The following is a 17,512-nucleotide window of genomic DNA, read 5'->3' as shown; positions in this document are numbered from 1 at the left end:
AAAGTTAATTAATGGTAGTAGAAGTGGGCAAGAGATTTCCTAGAGAAATATAGGCAGGAAGTTAAAGTTTTAAAGGTATCATCAGGTCTGATCTCCATGTAACCTGAGGCGTATACTTATTTATCAGCAATTACATCACAGTGAGTTCTTGAATTACATTACATTAAATAAGAACACCCAAACAGGTTAGGAGATGATGTTAATATTACCTTTGTAAAATGAGTGGGCAAAGCTCTGCTCAGGAATTAACTTGGCAAGGAATCCATGGTTCAAACTTGGGTGAGGGATAGATGGTATGACCACAACTGTGGAGAAAATCATGGAATCAAATGTGAGCCAGCTAATATTCATGTGTGGCCTGGTCCACTGTGGATCCATGACAGATATCCTATCTCATTGAAACATGCAAATATGGTATTATCAACAAAAAATGCATTTCTAAAGGAAGAAAACAAGTTTTGTATCAAGAGATAGGAAACAGCATACCTATTATTTGGGCACTTCAAAAGCAACATTCATGGGGAAAAAGAGACACAGATAGATATAGATAGATATAGATATATATATACACACACACACACAGGCAAGACAATCATGGATTAAATAGTTCACTGAAACTAATTTTCTTTGTGCAGAACCATAACATGTAACTAGGAAGGCACAAAAAAATAAAAAGTTTTCTTATAACTGATCACGTTCATGTAGCATATTTAAAATGGACAGCCTACAAGCACATGGACTTTAAAAATTATGTATAAGTAGTAAAATTAAAACATCATGATGAATCAGAAAGTAATGACTAAATGTAAATATGACACAAACTGGAAGATAAATCCTATGAAGAATAAAAACTAGAAACTCCATTAAAAAAGTAATTAAAAATCTACACAAGAAAAACATACATAAAGTTTCATGAACCAATTCAGTTACTGTTTTCAGCTCTTTTAACACAGAAGATACAGTTATAACTGATCCAATCAGACTTGAAAAAACCTACTGAACTGACAGTGTAAAATATTTGAAACAATGTGGAGCAAAGTTTGGATTCCTAATTTCTGATGGATTCTGACAGCTAACAGACTCCCTCCCTCTCAGACTGAAGAATGCATGCTGGTAAAAAGCACCACTACTACTAAAAATCATGAACAGTTCAGTCAAAGAAGGCAATACAAAAGTTTTCTTCTTATTATATTCTTTCCATAGGCTTTTAATTTCAGGCATCAACACAGCAGGACTCCAAGAAATACTCAGTCCTCTACCACTACCCTTCCACAAACCTCCTCACTCAAACAAAAAGAGTTCACATGGGCAAAGAGCTTTGTTTGCTGTTTATACACTTCATGGTATAGAGTTAAAGATATCTGTTCTTCTTAACAAATAACAGATTCAGGAAGTTGTGCTCATCAACTATCTTGTACTTTACAGCTTTAACTCCAACAGGCACCCTGTTTCTTTTCAATTATTTTCAAATTAAAGAAAAAAAAGAATAAAAAAGCAATATTTAAATAAGAATTAGTTATACCCTATAAGCAAATATAGAGAATAACTGAAATCTGTCAATGTATGTTAAAGAACTGAACGGTTATAGAGAAAGTAACTAGCAAGTAAATTCCTATTAGGATCTTAAGCTAATCACTAAAAATACTTTGTAGAAAAATAATTAAAATTCTTAAAAAAAAAAAGAAATAACATTTGAAGAAAACAAATGTACCTGTACTTGTTGGTGAATTTATTTCTTGTCTGATATTTCTACCTGCCTGGCTCCCAGACCTTGCAGTTTCTCGTTGTGGCTCTAGTATATCGCGGTATTTGGAGACCATGAGAACAGAAATAAAGTAGACTACTGCCAAAGCTAAGAACTGAGCCTGTTTGCTGTCATCCTGTGTTGGAGAAAAAGGAATAGGTCTATAATATTGGACATTTCCATAGAATTTCCATACAAGATCATCACAAGGCTTAATAAATCATACCTTTCTGAAACACTGTATCTGTTAGCATAGTAGCAAATGGATTATGTAGAAGATCTAACGGATTTTCAGTGGAGTACTATGCACACAGCATGTATTCAATATGATTTTTACAGGTAATTTGGCAGCTACAGAAATCTCTGGGACTGCAGAGTCAATGGGCTGTTCAGAACAGAGGCCTGACTGCTCTGAGAGTGTTTTCAGGGCTTCCCAACAGCAGGAGAACCTGACTTTTACTGCCTCATGGAAAGCCTGAAAGCTCTTGCCACAAGCAGGTAAGGGGTCCTACTGCTGAGAGGGAAAACTAAACTGGCTGATGCTTTTCCAGGTAACACTGGATGCATGAGCAGGCTTCTGTTAACATGAAAAAGCAGGAGAGATATGACCATTGTTTTTCTTACAGCAGTAAATCCCAGCTCATGCATCCTGACTTCTCCTTCATCAAGATTGTCAGCAGCAATCCTAGTTTTCCAGGACTCTTGATTTAAGCAAATGCCAGAACCAAAACAACTTTTCTATCTTCTTTTAGTCCCAAACCACGTAGCCTGCTATTCTATGGCAACTACCATCTATAGCTCAGATAACATCATGATTGAGCTTAAGCTGCTGTAGTTCAACTGAAATGTCTTTTTTATTACTATTATTATTGTTATTATGGTGTAAAACCATGGTAGAATTAAGACTTTAGTCTCTATCTACTCCTCTAGTGGTTTCACCTTATCTCAGTTCCACAAGCATGCATTTTCTATGACAAATCCAGTGCTTGCTTTCCATGTTTTCTGGGTGTAATTTAATTCGGTTGCATGTCTTTGCAATTCTTAAAATAACTAGAAATCCTCTTATTAAGTTCTTTCATAGAAATGCCATAAACGGTATTTGCCCTATTCCCTCTCCTCTAGTTTAGAGTAGGAGGCAGAAGATCTCCACCCAAATTAGACCTTGCCCTTTCAAGATGATCAGGTCATCCTGACAGATTATTTTTTTTGTGTCAAGTTCTACTTTCTTCTTTTTAAAGCTATTTCTAACATCAGTCTTCACTTCAAGCCACTCGAACTTAAACATAACATATCTATTTGTGTATAAATAATAACAGCTCCTTTTGTACTACTTTCAAAACCAAATACATCGTGACACAGTTTTATGCTAAAAACAGATGCAGACAAATTCGAATAATATTTTTATATATATATTTTTATATAGTATATATATGTCTAGAAGAAGTAAAAATTGTCTTTATAAATCAATTTGCTGCAGTTCTGTAATACATATAATAATTTTTCCCCCTACTCTGGTGGACAAATAGATGTTCATGTTTAGTAATACAGTTTTAATAAACATAGGTCATAACTGATTTTTTATGGCTGTGTTTATTTGGCTAGTATAAGATCAAGTCTGACTATTACACACAGCTACTAATCTCAAAGAGCTTACCAGTATGATTTGAAAGTGCAGAAAGTGGCTGGGAGTCACAAACCCACAAGCAGATGGTTTGCAGATAATATACAAAGTGCAACACATGAGAGATATTTTTAATTCTGGTACAATCAAAATCTCTTTCAAAATGTAAGTGATGACTTTGTAGAAGAAAGAATTACAGCACATATTACTCACCACATCACGAAAAACAACTGCTCGTAGACGATTAATATCAACATCCTGAAGAAGCCTATCAGGGTCTTTTATAGGAGAAAGATTGCCAGGGACATTTTCAAGGGGAGTCTAAAAATAAAAAGCAGTGAGAATTTTTTCCCTCCCAAATATAAATGAATTTCTGTTAGAAACTTAATTGGACACCTGTTTTAGATATTGCATCAATCTTAGATGCTTTTTTACTACCAGTATACTTTCAACATAATACACAGACAAAAGTTCTAGAAATAAAGCAATGTTTTGATTTATTGTCTTAATAGTAACTATTCAGATATAAATTGTTACACGTTACCACTACCTCAGAACAACTGTATCTCTTCCCAGAGATAAGATAATTTGCACACAAAAGGTTACTTCAGTTTACAGTTGTTTCATAGCAGTACAATAAATTATTTCTAATATATGTGTTAAATTTAAAAATGACAAGCAGAAATATTTTTAAAAGTCAGTTTATGTTCATTTTATTGAGAATTATTGCAGACAATTCACAAAATAACTGCTATTATTACAAAAGCATAGAGTCTTCCTTTACAAAATTACAATGGATTACAAATGATGCCTAAACACCTAAAAGTCTCCGTATACTGATTTCCTTTGCACTGAATGTAATAACGTGGAGAAATGTAATGTTTTTTTGTGAGATTTAATGAAATAATATTGCAAAAGGAGCTGATTTTTTAATGCTATCAGAAAAAGTCTTAAGAGAAGATAAACAACTGCATTTAGCAGAGAAAATACAGTAGCAAAAAATTGAATTCTTTATGTCATACAAAGTGGTGTATTTTAGTCATGGGTTGTGCAAAATTCTTTTGAGATTTTAGTTCCAGGACTCCCGAAGTCTTAAAGCTGTGAACAAGTTAAAAATGAAACTTGAAAAACTAAGCTGTAACTGAATATTAAACAAGTTTCAATCGTAAAATCAGATCGAAAATACTGATGTCTAATATACATGCAAACATCTGTTGAAGTTACCAGAACTCAGGTGTTCCACCAATAAAGATGTGATTTCAGGTTTTCATCAAAACTGCAAGTGCCCTGACAGATTAAAAAAGCCATGCAGGTATACGTGACAGATGTGAGTAAGGGGACTTGCTCTTTGAAGTAGTCCGAGAAAGAGTGAAAAAGCTGTTTTAAATTGCTCCAGTCATACTACTGCATTAACATTTTCTTGTTTCAGATAAATCCTCTCATGCACTTTTACTTTAAACCAGGTAGCAGAAAAAGCCTAAGCTTTTGCCAAATATTTGAGAAGTCAGTTAGAGTTATTTTCTGATCCTATATAGCAGTGGTTCAGACTTGTCATTGCTGATGGAAACTGAAGACCGGGTTACCTTTGTTGCTGCTGCTGCAGTTACGCTCTGAAGAGCATCTTGAGTTTTACTGCTGATTAATGACGTCTTGTTCACTCTCTCTCTCTGCCTTTGCCGACATTCTAAGCAGTTTCTCACAGCCACGCAACAAACTAAAAAGAAGTTATGAAAATGCTACATATTAGAATATTTTCTCATTCTTATGTTCAAAACATCAATTCTGTGTATCTAGTTTGGTATAGTCTGTGTTTGATATCAGTATATTTATCATATTATATAGTATATTGTATATAGTATATTATACATTAATATATTACATGTCAGTAACGACATCCAAATAAAAAGTGCAACATAGCTCTCACATTAGACTGTTGGTACGAAGAAAGCATTATGGTGACTTATTAATTCCACTCTGTAGTTGAATAACTATATGTTTTATATAACTGCTAGATCACTATACTAAAATTGGAAAGTTATTAGTTCTTGAGTTGGTGCTCTCATATGTAATGGATCATTTATAAACACTTAAAATCTGAAAGTACTTATGTACAGCTAGAATAGAATAAAAATAGTAGGCAGTAATTTAGAATTTGATGAAAAGTGATCAATGAGAATAAAGCCCAAGTTTTATACCAAGAGCAGTATAATTATCAGTGACATAATAAGTGGTATGAATAATAACAGGACAAAATTGGAGTACAAAAATTATTCATCATTTGAGAGATGAAAAAGGATACGACATTAGCAAAACAGCAACATGCAAGATGACAGTCAAAATTTAATGCTCACAAAGATAAAGTGATGTAATTTGCATCGAATAGTTTGAATTATTAATAATTTTTTAAATTTCCTAATTTATAGTAACAGTATACAACAAATAGTAAATAGTTAAGAGATGTGCCAGATTGTTGCAACATATATTAAGGTCTACAGAGTTCACACATGCATCCCATGCTTTTAATCTTACATAGCCCATAACTAGTCTTCCAAATCCATGGAGACTTGGATAAGGGAACATGCAACATGCAGGTAGCAAAGAAGTTCTAAGAAAAAAAATCTCTATTTACTTATATTTAATATTTTCACTCTCCCAAAATATATACAACTTAAAATTCAGAAGAAAGACATGTCATTTTAACTTATTCTTGTGCCTAAATTGAATCAACCTTAAAACTGTATCAAATCAATAATAAATGGGATTTTTATTCTGTCACATCATAGTCAGTACAAGCCCTTTCCTTTATGTGTCACTATTTGATCCATCTGTAGCTCATTGATCTGTAAGTAATTATTTAATACATACTGTCTGCCGACTTACCAAGCCTTAGGCACTGCCGCATTAGACCTCCAGAAGACATGTTTTTTTCAGCTTCAATCTCACTGAAATTTAGAGAACTGGCAAATACTAGCACATCAACCATTGCCATCAGACGGCTGAGAAAAGTTACTGCTGTCTCTGCTGACATTCCTTGTGTAACTTCAATATTTTCCAATTCAGTCTTTAAAAGGAGATAATTGAATTAAACAGTTTGAATATAACTGAAACATAAAGACAGCACATACACACACAAGACTAAATTGTTATACTTAATGACAAATGCATTGAAAAGTTATTTAAAAGCCTCCTACTACTACCATTAACAAAAACTGAGTGAAATTCAAAGTAAGACAGCATGAAGAGTGAGAAAATTATTTACATTTACATGCTGTAATAGACAAGAAAAATTCTAATATAAATGAGAAAGTTATTAGCAATTACATAAAGACTAAATGTGGCCAGATAGTAAAAAAATGCACAATATAGGTGCACGGTAAGAGTGCAATGTACCCTTACATTCTTCCATAGGATAAGCAAACTGGCAGGTAACAAATGAATGTAATTACTGTCTGTATAGCGTTTATGTTCCTTTAGAGAAACAAGTGACTGTGAGGAGTGGAGTGCGAAAAACTGGGCAGTTTTGCCCCATTTCCATTAATTGATTCACCCTGGAAATGCTTATACCATAAAGGAACCTGACAGAGTCCAATACTCCTGGAGACCAGAAGAGAGCACCCTTACTCCCTCATAACAGCAGCAGAGGGGAGTGAAAACATGAGAAGTTGTATGGCGTGTAGCTCACATTCCCAGAGAATGGTCATTCCTTTCCTAATGGACTGTTGGACTCTCCTTAATGGCGATCCACAGAAAAATGTTGTATGAGCTCAATATTACTGAACAAGGGGGCACGTTTTTTCTCCAAAAAGATACTTAGATGTCCAGAGTCATGTTTTTCAAATGCATTCAGGTATCTAACTGTGCCAATATAAGTGATTAAATAGTAAGTTTAATTAAAAAATAAATATATGGTTAAACTCTTTTGCCCCTGGAGATAGGCAAAATTGAAAATGGGATTTAGTACTTCACTGTGTCCACATTTGTATGTCTAAATGCTGTTTTTAAAATCCTTTATGGATGGCTGATTCCTATTGATTGTCAACAAAATTTCAGATCGCAAGGCTTTTCTGAACGCAGAGTTTGGACACTTTCAAAAGTATTACTTCTATTGTGTTTGTTTAATTTTATTAATTTGCTTAGAAGTAGCTATTAAAAAAGTAGAACCATATTATGCTCTGTTAAGGTCATTTCCTTCCAAAGAAAAAGAAATACAGAAAAATAAAAATTATTTAATTCCCATACTTCTAAAAAAATTAGTATTCTCACTCATGAGTCACTTACACCAAAAATTATAAAAGTGCAAATCATGCCAAACAGTACTAAGGGAACAACTGTTCTGAAATATGAAGGATATAATGTGGCATGTGTCACCACAATGATAGATACCACTTCATTTAATTTTTCTTAGGGATGTAACATGTCATTCCATGAGTGATTTGAGAAAGTCTGTCATCTGTCTGATCTGCCCAATAATATCAGGCAAACGGTAAAATGACAACTCTCAGAACTATTTCCAGCCTATCTTCTTTAGCCAGGTCTTCCCTGCTTAGCGTGCGCTGTTTCATTTTTTGGAAAAAATAAGTTGCTGGGGTTTTTTTACAACAGATTGGAACATCATTTTTGAAAGCACTCAACCAAAGAAAATAGATTTGCAAAAATCTATAGCCATAACAGTCTGCTAGAAAAACTCATAGGTGGTTACAGAAACTTGAACTTTGAACTTATGCTTGAAATAACATCAGGCTTGCTAGCAGTCAACTGACTGTTGTTGAGTTTTCTCAAGCTTCAACTGTACTGCATCAATCATAGTCTTTACTCAGTATATCTATTTTTTTTTGCAAGTTATGTAATAAATTCATTTTATATAAAATCTTAGTATATTTTGCCAAGATTTTTGGAAACTTCCTATTGAAAAAAAAATAATATTTTTTTCAAATCTCCCTAAAATTTGTCTGGATGGAAGAAAAAAGAAGACTGACAGTTTTCTTAAAGCAAAACTTACCATGAGTTCTACCTGTAAAATACAGCACATTGATATTCTAACAGTGTTTCAAATAAGCTCCATTGCTCAAGCTGCCTTCAGGTATGAGCAACATTTTAGATAGGTGTAGCTCAAAAACTTTTTAAAAAGTGAAATGACCACCATTTTATGACTACTCAGCGTACTTGAAGAGCAGCAACAGGTCTCCCATACAATTAACATGTTCAAGGCCTAAAGAGGTTTTCCATTGACAACCACATTTATAATTTAACTCACGGACTGGCCTACATTCAGTCCAGTAGCTAACAGTAAGCATCACACTTAATGCATTAAGTTACTCAAGGAAAACATGCAAGACGAAGTTAATAATTACACTAAATATATTCCTATTCACATCTTACTATATGATATCAGAAAATAATTATAAAAAAGCCAAAATATTAAATGATCAAAAATAAGATATTTTTAAAAATGCAAAAACTGAAACTTACAGCAGCAATACTAACCTTAGAACCCTGGACATGCAACAGACAAAACAGACAACAGATCACAACAATAAAAGAAAAAAGAAAATTATTTAAGTCAACTAAAAATACAATGCAAAATTGAAACAAATTAGTATATTGGAATTATAAATTTTTTAAATTTATAATTAGAACAGCAAAACATTTCAGCTCAGCATGAACACTTGAAAATAAAGACTTCTAAGGGATAGCTATGCATAAGGAAAGGAAAACTGTAAATCTTGCCTTATTATAGAGTTCATGTAAAAACTGATTATTCCAAACCAATGTACATCTTTTATATAGTACATACAGCAATTTTATGAAGCAATGTAAACCAAAGTAATGTTTTCACTGATTATGTAGAAACAAAAGGAGTGTTTTACAACAAGTCATTCAACTGAAATGTAATAAAGTAGTTAATCTTTGTATGAGGAGGCAAATATGTTTAAAATGCTTTGACAAAACAAACGTAAATCACAAAAAGCAAACTGGTTCTTCATGCGTAATGCTCCTTCCATTGAAGCAGCACATAGCTCATTATATATATTACATTTCAGTGTGATTTCTTCAATCTAAATTAATATCATACTGGATATCTGAATGCTTTATGAGCCACTGTAAAGAAAATTAAAGACTCATTAAGCCCCTGAGACTAAGTCAGTCTTTAAATTTCAATGTTCACAATTAAACAGCAGTGTTAAATTTTTATGTTTTAATTTTAGGTAGAAGCAGTTTCTCTCTTATCACAATAGGCTAGAAGCTAATCCTTAAGTTTTCACTGGTTATGTTTTAAAAAGAGAAAGAAACTGAATTTTCAAGAGTATGTCAGTATTTTTGTCATTTAAATAGTGGTAAAACCTAATCTAACATAAAGAAAAAGAAACTTTCTTTCCTTTTGGCACAGAAAATACCACGTCCAACAAACTTTTAAATGAATCTTCTTCTTTTGTAGCTAATGCACCTCGATTAACCTATGGCAATTTTCTACTAGCTGACAATTTTTACATCAGTGCACCCCTGTTGTTTCTCAAAATTGTAGATCACACAGCACCTCTGGCATCACGTCAGTCATGAACATGATAATGCTAACACTGTACACAGGACATACACCAAAATATCACATCTTGGGTTTTAATCCTCAGACCTAATAATGTTGTCTTTGAATGTTTAATTGGGTTTTGTAGACAGCTGCTTATATAAAATCAGCAGCACTCAGATCACAATTTGAGACCTGCTGTTTTAAACACTGTAAAAAAGAATTAGAACTACAGACTTCATAGACCAACTGGTAAAACAAACCAGTTGCAAGGGGTCTGAAAATCTGCTCTTAATTGTCACATATATTTCAACTCTGAAATTTCTCTTGCCTTACTCAATGTCTTCAAGTCATTGTCACAGTTGCTACCATTGTGGTAAGTAAAGATTACTTCAAGTTCCTAGCTTGTACACAAAGTGTTTTTTCTGGCAATGAGCTGCTACATAAATGAAAGCACCTTCTGCAAGCCTTTTTCCTTACAGCTCCCCAAAAAAGCTATTTTTCACTCTTGTACATGATCTTAAAAATGTCTTCCTTACAGTTGTAATTATAAAAATCCAAACCTCAAAGACCTACCTCACAGAAAGAAAAACAAAAGGAAATCATTATTTTATAAATTATGACCTCCTTTTAATATTGGCAGAGTTATCTAATATCTCCCAATTTAATTAGCAATACATCAGAATCAACAGTGGAACACACTCCAGCTTATATTGTAAAACAACAAATCTGGCTATATTTTTTGGTTAGTATTTGCTTCCACTTCAAATCGTTTCACATATACAATTGTCAACCCTTTAAAAACATCAGCATTCGAAGCAAGTCCTTGTACAGACCCTGAGACAGAGGTGGTATAGAATTGAAATCAAGGGAAATACTAAAACATGTGAAAAGAAATTACTGTGAATTACAGTAAACCCCCCCAAGTATTCAATACAAATATAAAACTTTTACTCTACGCCTGAGTCACTCACAGATTTGTGAGTGGTTTGTTTTTACAGATAATGCTTTTTTTTTGTCTTCTTCCTGTTTATATTTAAAGACAGCACTACTCAGTTCATCTTAATCTGGATTAAAAAAAAAAGCAAGCCAAAAGACAGATTTCTATTACGAGAATTCAACAGTGAGGAAATTCCATAAGATTGCATGTTCTACAGCAGACAAGGGATCATGGAGTAATTTTCCACCCAGTCCAGAAGAATTGCCATTTCACTACAACTCCAAACTATGCAAAGGAAAAAGTCTTTTTGAAATGGGAAATTCTCCTATTGTTCATCTTTTTAAAGAAACTGTGACAATACTATTTTTTCAGCAAGGGAGGGAACACAATACAGAATCTGTTACACGAAAAAAAAAAATTCTGCTATTTCTCCAGTATTTTGAAAGTAATTTTGCTAAATCTATCTCTTGATTCTTTTTTATATATAGCCTGAATTAATTCAAGCATCCAATATTAATTATCTATTCTACTAATGAGAAACAGGTGAAAAGCCTTTAAAAAAAGTGAAAGGAAATGGGACACATGTACTAAAAACTAACTCCATAGCAGGTTGTTAAGAAGAGCGTTTTGTAACAGACATTTAGGACTGTTCAGGAACCAGCAGCCCAGGATGAGATCTTGCTTGAACTCAGAGTGAGCGACACACTGAAGTCAAGGAACTGTAGATAGGTGATACTGATAAAGGAACTACATGTTTCTGTCTGTGATCTTCTCTATTAGAAAACAAGTAAGCTGCCTCATAAAAGGAGGCTGGATTCACTGCAGTTGATGGATGCTACAGGGCTGATCAGCCACTAAAAGTCTGCACCAGAGATAACTGAATTATTTGCTTCTATTAAGTAGATCTCCATTGGGTATAAATCTTGTCCACATTTAAGGACTTAAGTGGATACCTGAATTTACCCTGTTCACTTCCTGAGATCCATGCTGTTTTATCACCCTGAAGCAAAAGGGTGGAATGACCTTTACTGTCTGTCCTGTAGCCTTTTTGCTCTCATATTTCATTAATCCAGACCAAAAATTAAATTAATCTTTACAAGTAGATGTAAATTACATGTCCTATGCCAAAAATACAACACACTAGGAGGAAATAAGGAAGAACTACTACTTTAAAATTTCAATATGGGCACAAAAAGGAATATAAAAGTGGGAATATTTGAGAGCTACCTTTCATGAAAGTTAAAAAGGAAGAAATAAAGTAAAATGAGCTCATTTTTGTTGATAAACTGAATATATGTATTCTACAGGATCTACAGAATGTGAGGGTTTTGACACGCCCAAAAAGCTCCAGAGAATAAAGATACAGAGGATCAGAGGCTTCCAAAGACAGACAGACTAAAGAAGATGAAGACTCTATGGATTCAAACAGGCTCACCAGAAGATATGACTCAAAATCATAAATGATATGGAGATACTACAAATATGGAGATACTACAAAATCATAAATGATATGGAGATGAATAAAGACATGATTAACCCCTCCTTTCATAGCATAAACAGCAAGGTACATAGTCATCTCAGCAGGCTTAAAAAAAACCAACAAATAAAGAACAAAACAAAGACAAGTGTTTCAAAGGTTATATAATGACTTCGTCAGACCCAATGCCATAGGTTATTGTGGAGGCTAAAAGAGTAAGTAGCTTCAAAAAAGGTTAGATAAAGTCTAGAAGGATAAATTCCTCAGTAGTTATTAAACATGACAGCCTGGACACCCTCTCTAGATGCTAATATCCTAAATGCTGAAACGAAGTCTCTTAAGACCAATCAATATGTCTGCTCAGACTTCTGAATTTTGATGTAAGCTGCAGTCACTATTGGAGGCTAAACCAACCAGGCCTTTGGGCTGACCCAGTAAGGCAGTTTATGTAAACTGCAAATAGCTAGCTTTTATAAGAGTAGTGCACTTGACTGGACTTCTATTACCATGCCCAGTTTAAATTACAGAATCACAAATCACACAGAATCACAGAATGGTTGAGGTTGGGAGGGAATTTGAACTGTATATCTTGTGGGAAAAAAACATTCATTAATGTCATTAACTACAACATAACAGGTCCCATCTGAAAATCACGAAACACTTTTACACTGTTACGGTGACTGAGCATTAACACAGGCTGCCCAGGGAGGTGGTGGACTCTCCACCCTTGATGATATTCAAAAGCCCAGAACACAGTCCTGGGAAACTGGCTCTAGGTGGCCCTGCTTGAGCAGGGGGTTGGACCAGGTGACCTCGAGAGGTCTCTTCCCTCAGACAGTCTGTGATTCACTGAGTCAGCGAGGGAGAAAGCATATTGGGTTTCTCTTCCCTTGCGAGTTACTCTGGCAGAGACTGTCACTAGAAGGCCTGCCATAAGTGTTTTTATGCAGTGAAGATGTCACATAAATCTTCCATTTTCAGACCTCTTCTTTCTTCCAATTAGCAGCTCTTGGAAGGAGGAGAGTGAGACAAAGTCTCTTCTAACAGACTGTAAGCACTGGACTACTTTGCTCTTTCAGCACTAAGAAATATACTCCTAACCAGCAGTTCAACCACTTTCTCCACATCAGTTCAAGGATGCAAAAGTACTAGATGTCTGAGAACCAGTTCAGCACTTCTTTTCCTTCATCATATGATGGATATTCAGAAGTGGTCTGATGCTCAGAAGGGTATCTGGTCCCTTCATAACTGTGTTCTAGAACAATAATGAAGAAAACACCTTCTTTAAGAAGGAGGAAAGATGTGCTGGACTTTTTGTATCTGTAAGAATGATGAACAAATCCACCTTTCTGCTAATATTTATGGGCGGGCAATAATGGAACAGGAATGGAGTTGAATGGAAGGGAATAAGCTCTCTGGTAGGTGGAAGTGATTATGAAATCATCATCTAGACAGTAACAGTTATTTCCAAGTGAATTTAAATTGTTATTTTATCAATTACTTCTCCCCACCCTCCCTGTACATCTGGGACGAAATAAATACTTTTTTTTTTTAAATATAGGATTAATTCAGTTTGAAGACAGCTACTGATCTTTCATCAAATTAGCTTATTTCACATTTTATTTTCATTTAATTATCCTAAACAGATGGCAAAATTGAGCATTTAAGTAATACACACAGTCCTCATGTAGTGGAGAAATGCATGCATAATACACAAATTTGAAAATGTAGTCTTTTATATCAATGCATCAAAATCATAGAATCATAGAATCACAGAATGGTTTAGGTTGGAAGGGACCTTAAAGCTCATCCAGTCCAACCCCCTTGCCATGGGCAGGGACACCTCCCACCAGACCAGGTTGCCCAAAGCCCTGTCCAGCCTGGCCTTGAACACTCCCAGGGAGGACCCATCCGCAACTTCCCTGGGCAACCTGTGCCAGTGTCTCATCACCCTCACAGTAAAGAATTTCTTCCTAACATCTAGTCTAAATCTACCCTCTTCCAGTTTAAAACCATTCCCCCTCGTTCTATCACTACATGCCCTTGTAAAAGGTCCCTCTCCAGCCTTCCTGTAGGACCCCTTCAGGAACTGGAAGACTGCAACAAGGTCCTCCCAGAGCCTTCTCTTCTCCATCACTGCTATTGTACCAAGGCAGTGTCAACACACCATATTTTAACACACGGATGTGTAATTTTTAAAGCTGTATCAGCTATGTATCTATACACACGCATATATACTTAGTATCCAGAACAGAGGGATACAGTGAACTGCAAAATTGTTATTCTATAGAATGGCTCTGCAGTGTCATAAACCAGGATGAGCCAAAAAGCATCAAGTCCGTTCAATGGAACTGCAGCCTAATTAAAGCTGTGCCTGTTTTATATTTTTATATAAACATCTTCATTTTCAAATGCTGACTAAAAGGCTTCTTTAAAAAAATATCTCCCAATGTCCTTTTATCTAAAGACTGCATCTCAAGATGGCTAGGTGTACACTCTCATACTTTTCAATACTTACAATGAAGCACTTGCAAAATCTTTTATTCAGCAACCCTGATGTCATTCTTGTGACCACAGGCAACTAAAGTGTTTCCTGTGAGTCTTGCACTTTTGTTTATAGCAAATACTTTCCCAGTTAACAGGGAAAATATTTAGACATAGCATTTAACCATTAGTTGCCTGGCTGAAAGTCATATTATTGTTTAGCCAATTGCTAGTCCATGCATTCATACCTTTCAGACAAAATCATGCAAAACCATTTTCTTTTCCCTAGCTAAGAAGAAATAGTAAAAGCAAAGTAAAATAATCTGAGTTGCTGAATGGCTAGAACAAGGAGTTGAGCTTTTACTGCCAAACTACATTTGTAGCCTTCAATGCCTACTGGCCACATTACTTCAGAGGAGCCTCTTAGTCCCATCTCAGCCTCAATTTTCCCATTTCAAAGAACTATACTAACTGCAGATGCTTATAGGAGGTACAAGATAAAACATTTAGAATGAAAGAAATAGTTCCATATGTTATATGCACAGAAAAGGCATCATGTTAAAATACTGTAATTACTATTGACAATAATGCAATATTTACAGAATACTTCTCCCTTTTTGTGAAGCATTCCGGCAGTCTACTCTGCCTGCCTGAACTGTGAGCGCCTAAGAAATTACAGCATACTAAGAACATCAGAGTGGATAAAAATATTCAGCTTATTTCAACACAAGAGTTAAGAAAACCCAAACCTAAATGCCAAGTTTCAGGATCTACTGAAGGAAGAAGTAAACAGAGTAGTGAGGGGATGGCTTCTGGTAACATTTGGCATGCAAAAAAATGGTGGTGATGCAAAATAGATTTCTGAATATCAATGACTAGCCATCATAAAGCATGTAACCCTGTTACAGTAATCACGATTTGTAACCATGATCCTAATGGTCTTCTCTTTCAAATGATATATTAAATATCTATGAAGTATTATTCTTACTTAGTACTTCTTTTCTAATAAAATTAGCATTTGAAATGCAAAATATGATAAAAATTCTGTCTATCAAAGCTTAAAAGTTTCGATTATAAATTAAAATTTTTGAAAGGAATTAGCAGAGAGGGGACAGAATTCTTTAAAGAACAAAAGTCAGCTGCAAATAGTGGTTTGTGTTAGCAAAAACAATTTCTAATATGACCACTAGGTGGAAATATTGTACTTACAGTTGGGGATGTGGCTGCTGACAGCAATGGTAAAATTCCTCCACAAGCAATAATAATATTGTCTACCATCTGGGAAATGAGGTGTATTGTGTTGTGTACAAAAATAATATTTTCATTGCTATTGACAAAGTCCATCACAGACTTTGTGGAGTGACTGCAAGAACAGAAGAAAGGATGGATTAAAACCAAACAGTTAAAAGAAAAGTTTAGATTAATTTATTCTCTGCAACCAGACTGTGAATGTTTCTTTGATATAAAGGTAAAATCTTGTCTACAAAACTTTGCATGTTAATTGTCTAAAAATTTGAACAGGCCTGGTCTAATGAACAAATTGATTGCTATCTATTTTCACACCAGGATTAGTTTCAGATACCCAGTTGAGAACAGCTTGTAACCTGTCATTCCCATCAACCAGAACTTCACAGGCAGTTCTGCTGAAAGCAGCGGGGTTGTTTCTTCAGCATGAAAGTTATTGTTTAATAGTAAGAGTTCACCATACTCCACCAGTGCCATTTGAAGCAGCCTTGATAACATCTAATGATAATGCCTGCTGGTGTTTTAAAGGAGAAACTTCATAACATGGTGATACCTTGATTGAACATTAACTTTATTAAATAATATAACATTTAACATTAGCAATAGTAAGGTTAGTTGAAATTTCAGTAACTCCAAATTCATGCGAAATTGTCCCATGAAACAATCACTCCCCAAAAATATAAAATACTGTGTGAAAATATTGATGAATACTCCATCTAGAAGTATGTTCTTTTCCCAAAACAACATTGTTGCCAGCCAACAAACAAAAAGAAAAGTCTTCAATTGAAAATATAGAAACTGAACTTTAATCTCCAGGCATTACCTAAACATGAAGTACTAAATTCCTCCCACATATTTGGCCAAAAAAAATTATCAAAATTGTCTGTTTTCTAGTGACTATTACAGAACAGTTCACAAAACTGGAAATAAATTCAATGAAAATTGACCCTTGAATATAACTATGCTCAGGTTTTCTGAAAATGAACTATTCTGTCCTGGAAATTAGATTCAATACCATCTGTTCTACCTAAGGGCTCTGATAATAAGTTATTGAGTATCTCTGTTAAAGTATACAGAAAATCTAGGAATTGACATTGGTGTCAAAAATTATAGCATAACCACCAAGACTAACTACAATCAGGAGGTAGCATGCAGAAAGCATTGTCAACTCGAAAGAGTGATTCCTTAGAAAATGTTAAAGAGTTTTTATTTATAAGGTTTTCAGGTAGAAAGGCTCTCTTTCGACTGATGAATTGAAAAAAGTGGCCATTAGCAGACACACAGGTCTTCCTCGAGTTTGAAACAGAAGCAGCAGATTCTAAAGTTAAACATAAGCTGAAAGAGCGGCTCGGTTTAGTTAGGTATGTATGAGTTGTACAATCTCTCAAGAAAACAGAAACTGTTACTTGTGAAATAGAGCTGTTCAAGGCTGGGGAAGGGTGAAAAGAGAAGATAAAAGGTACACAAGGGCACTTCAGCTA

General features: G+C 34.6%; 1 protein-coding gene across 1 annotated transcript in view; it reads right to left on the bottom strand.

The window, feature by feature from the left end:
* Positions 1–209: 209 nt before the first annotated feature.
* The window catches only part of NBEA (neurobeachin), a gene marked incomplete at its 3' end in the record, with an annotated part of 92,578 nt that continues 75,275 nt past the window's right edge, over positions 210–17,512 (bottom strand). Inside the window, exons 24-30 of the mRNA XM_010182231.1 lie at positions 15,996–16,149; positions 8,850–8,858; positions 6,246–6,426; positions 4,949–5,079; positions 3,579–3,686; positions 1,712–1,880; positions 210–305 (exon numbers count right to left, since the gene is read on the bottom strand). Coding sequence (XP_010180533.1) covers positions 210–305; positions 1,712–1,880; positions 3,579–3,686; positions 4,949–5,079; positions 6,246–6,426; positions 8,850–8,858; positions 15,996–16,149 — 848 coding nt within the window. The remainder of the gene's footprint in view (positions 306–1,711; positions 1,881–3,578; positions 3,687–4,948; positions 5,080–6,245; positions 6,427–8,849; positions 8,859–15,995; positions 16,150–17,512) is intronic.

Source organism: Mesitornis unicolor, unplaced genomic scaffold (assembly GCF_000695765.1).
Source record: "Mesitornis unicolor isolate BGI_N332 unplaced genomic scaffold, ASM69576v1 scaffold2524, whole genome shotgun sequence".
NCBI classification, from domain to species: domain Eukaryota; kingdom Metazoa; phylum Chordata; class Aves; order Mesitornithiformes; family Mesitornithidae; genus Mesitornis; species Mesitornis unicolor.
The sequence above is the reverse complement of the archived record's forward strand: the minus strand, read 5'-3'. Positions and strand labels throughout refer to the sequence as shown.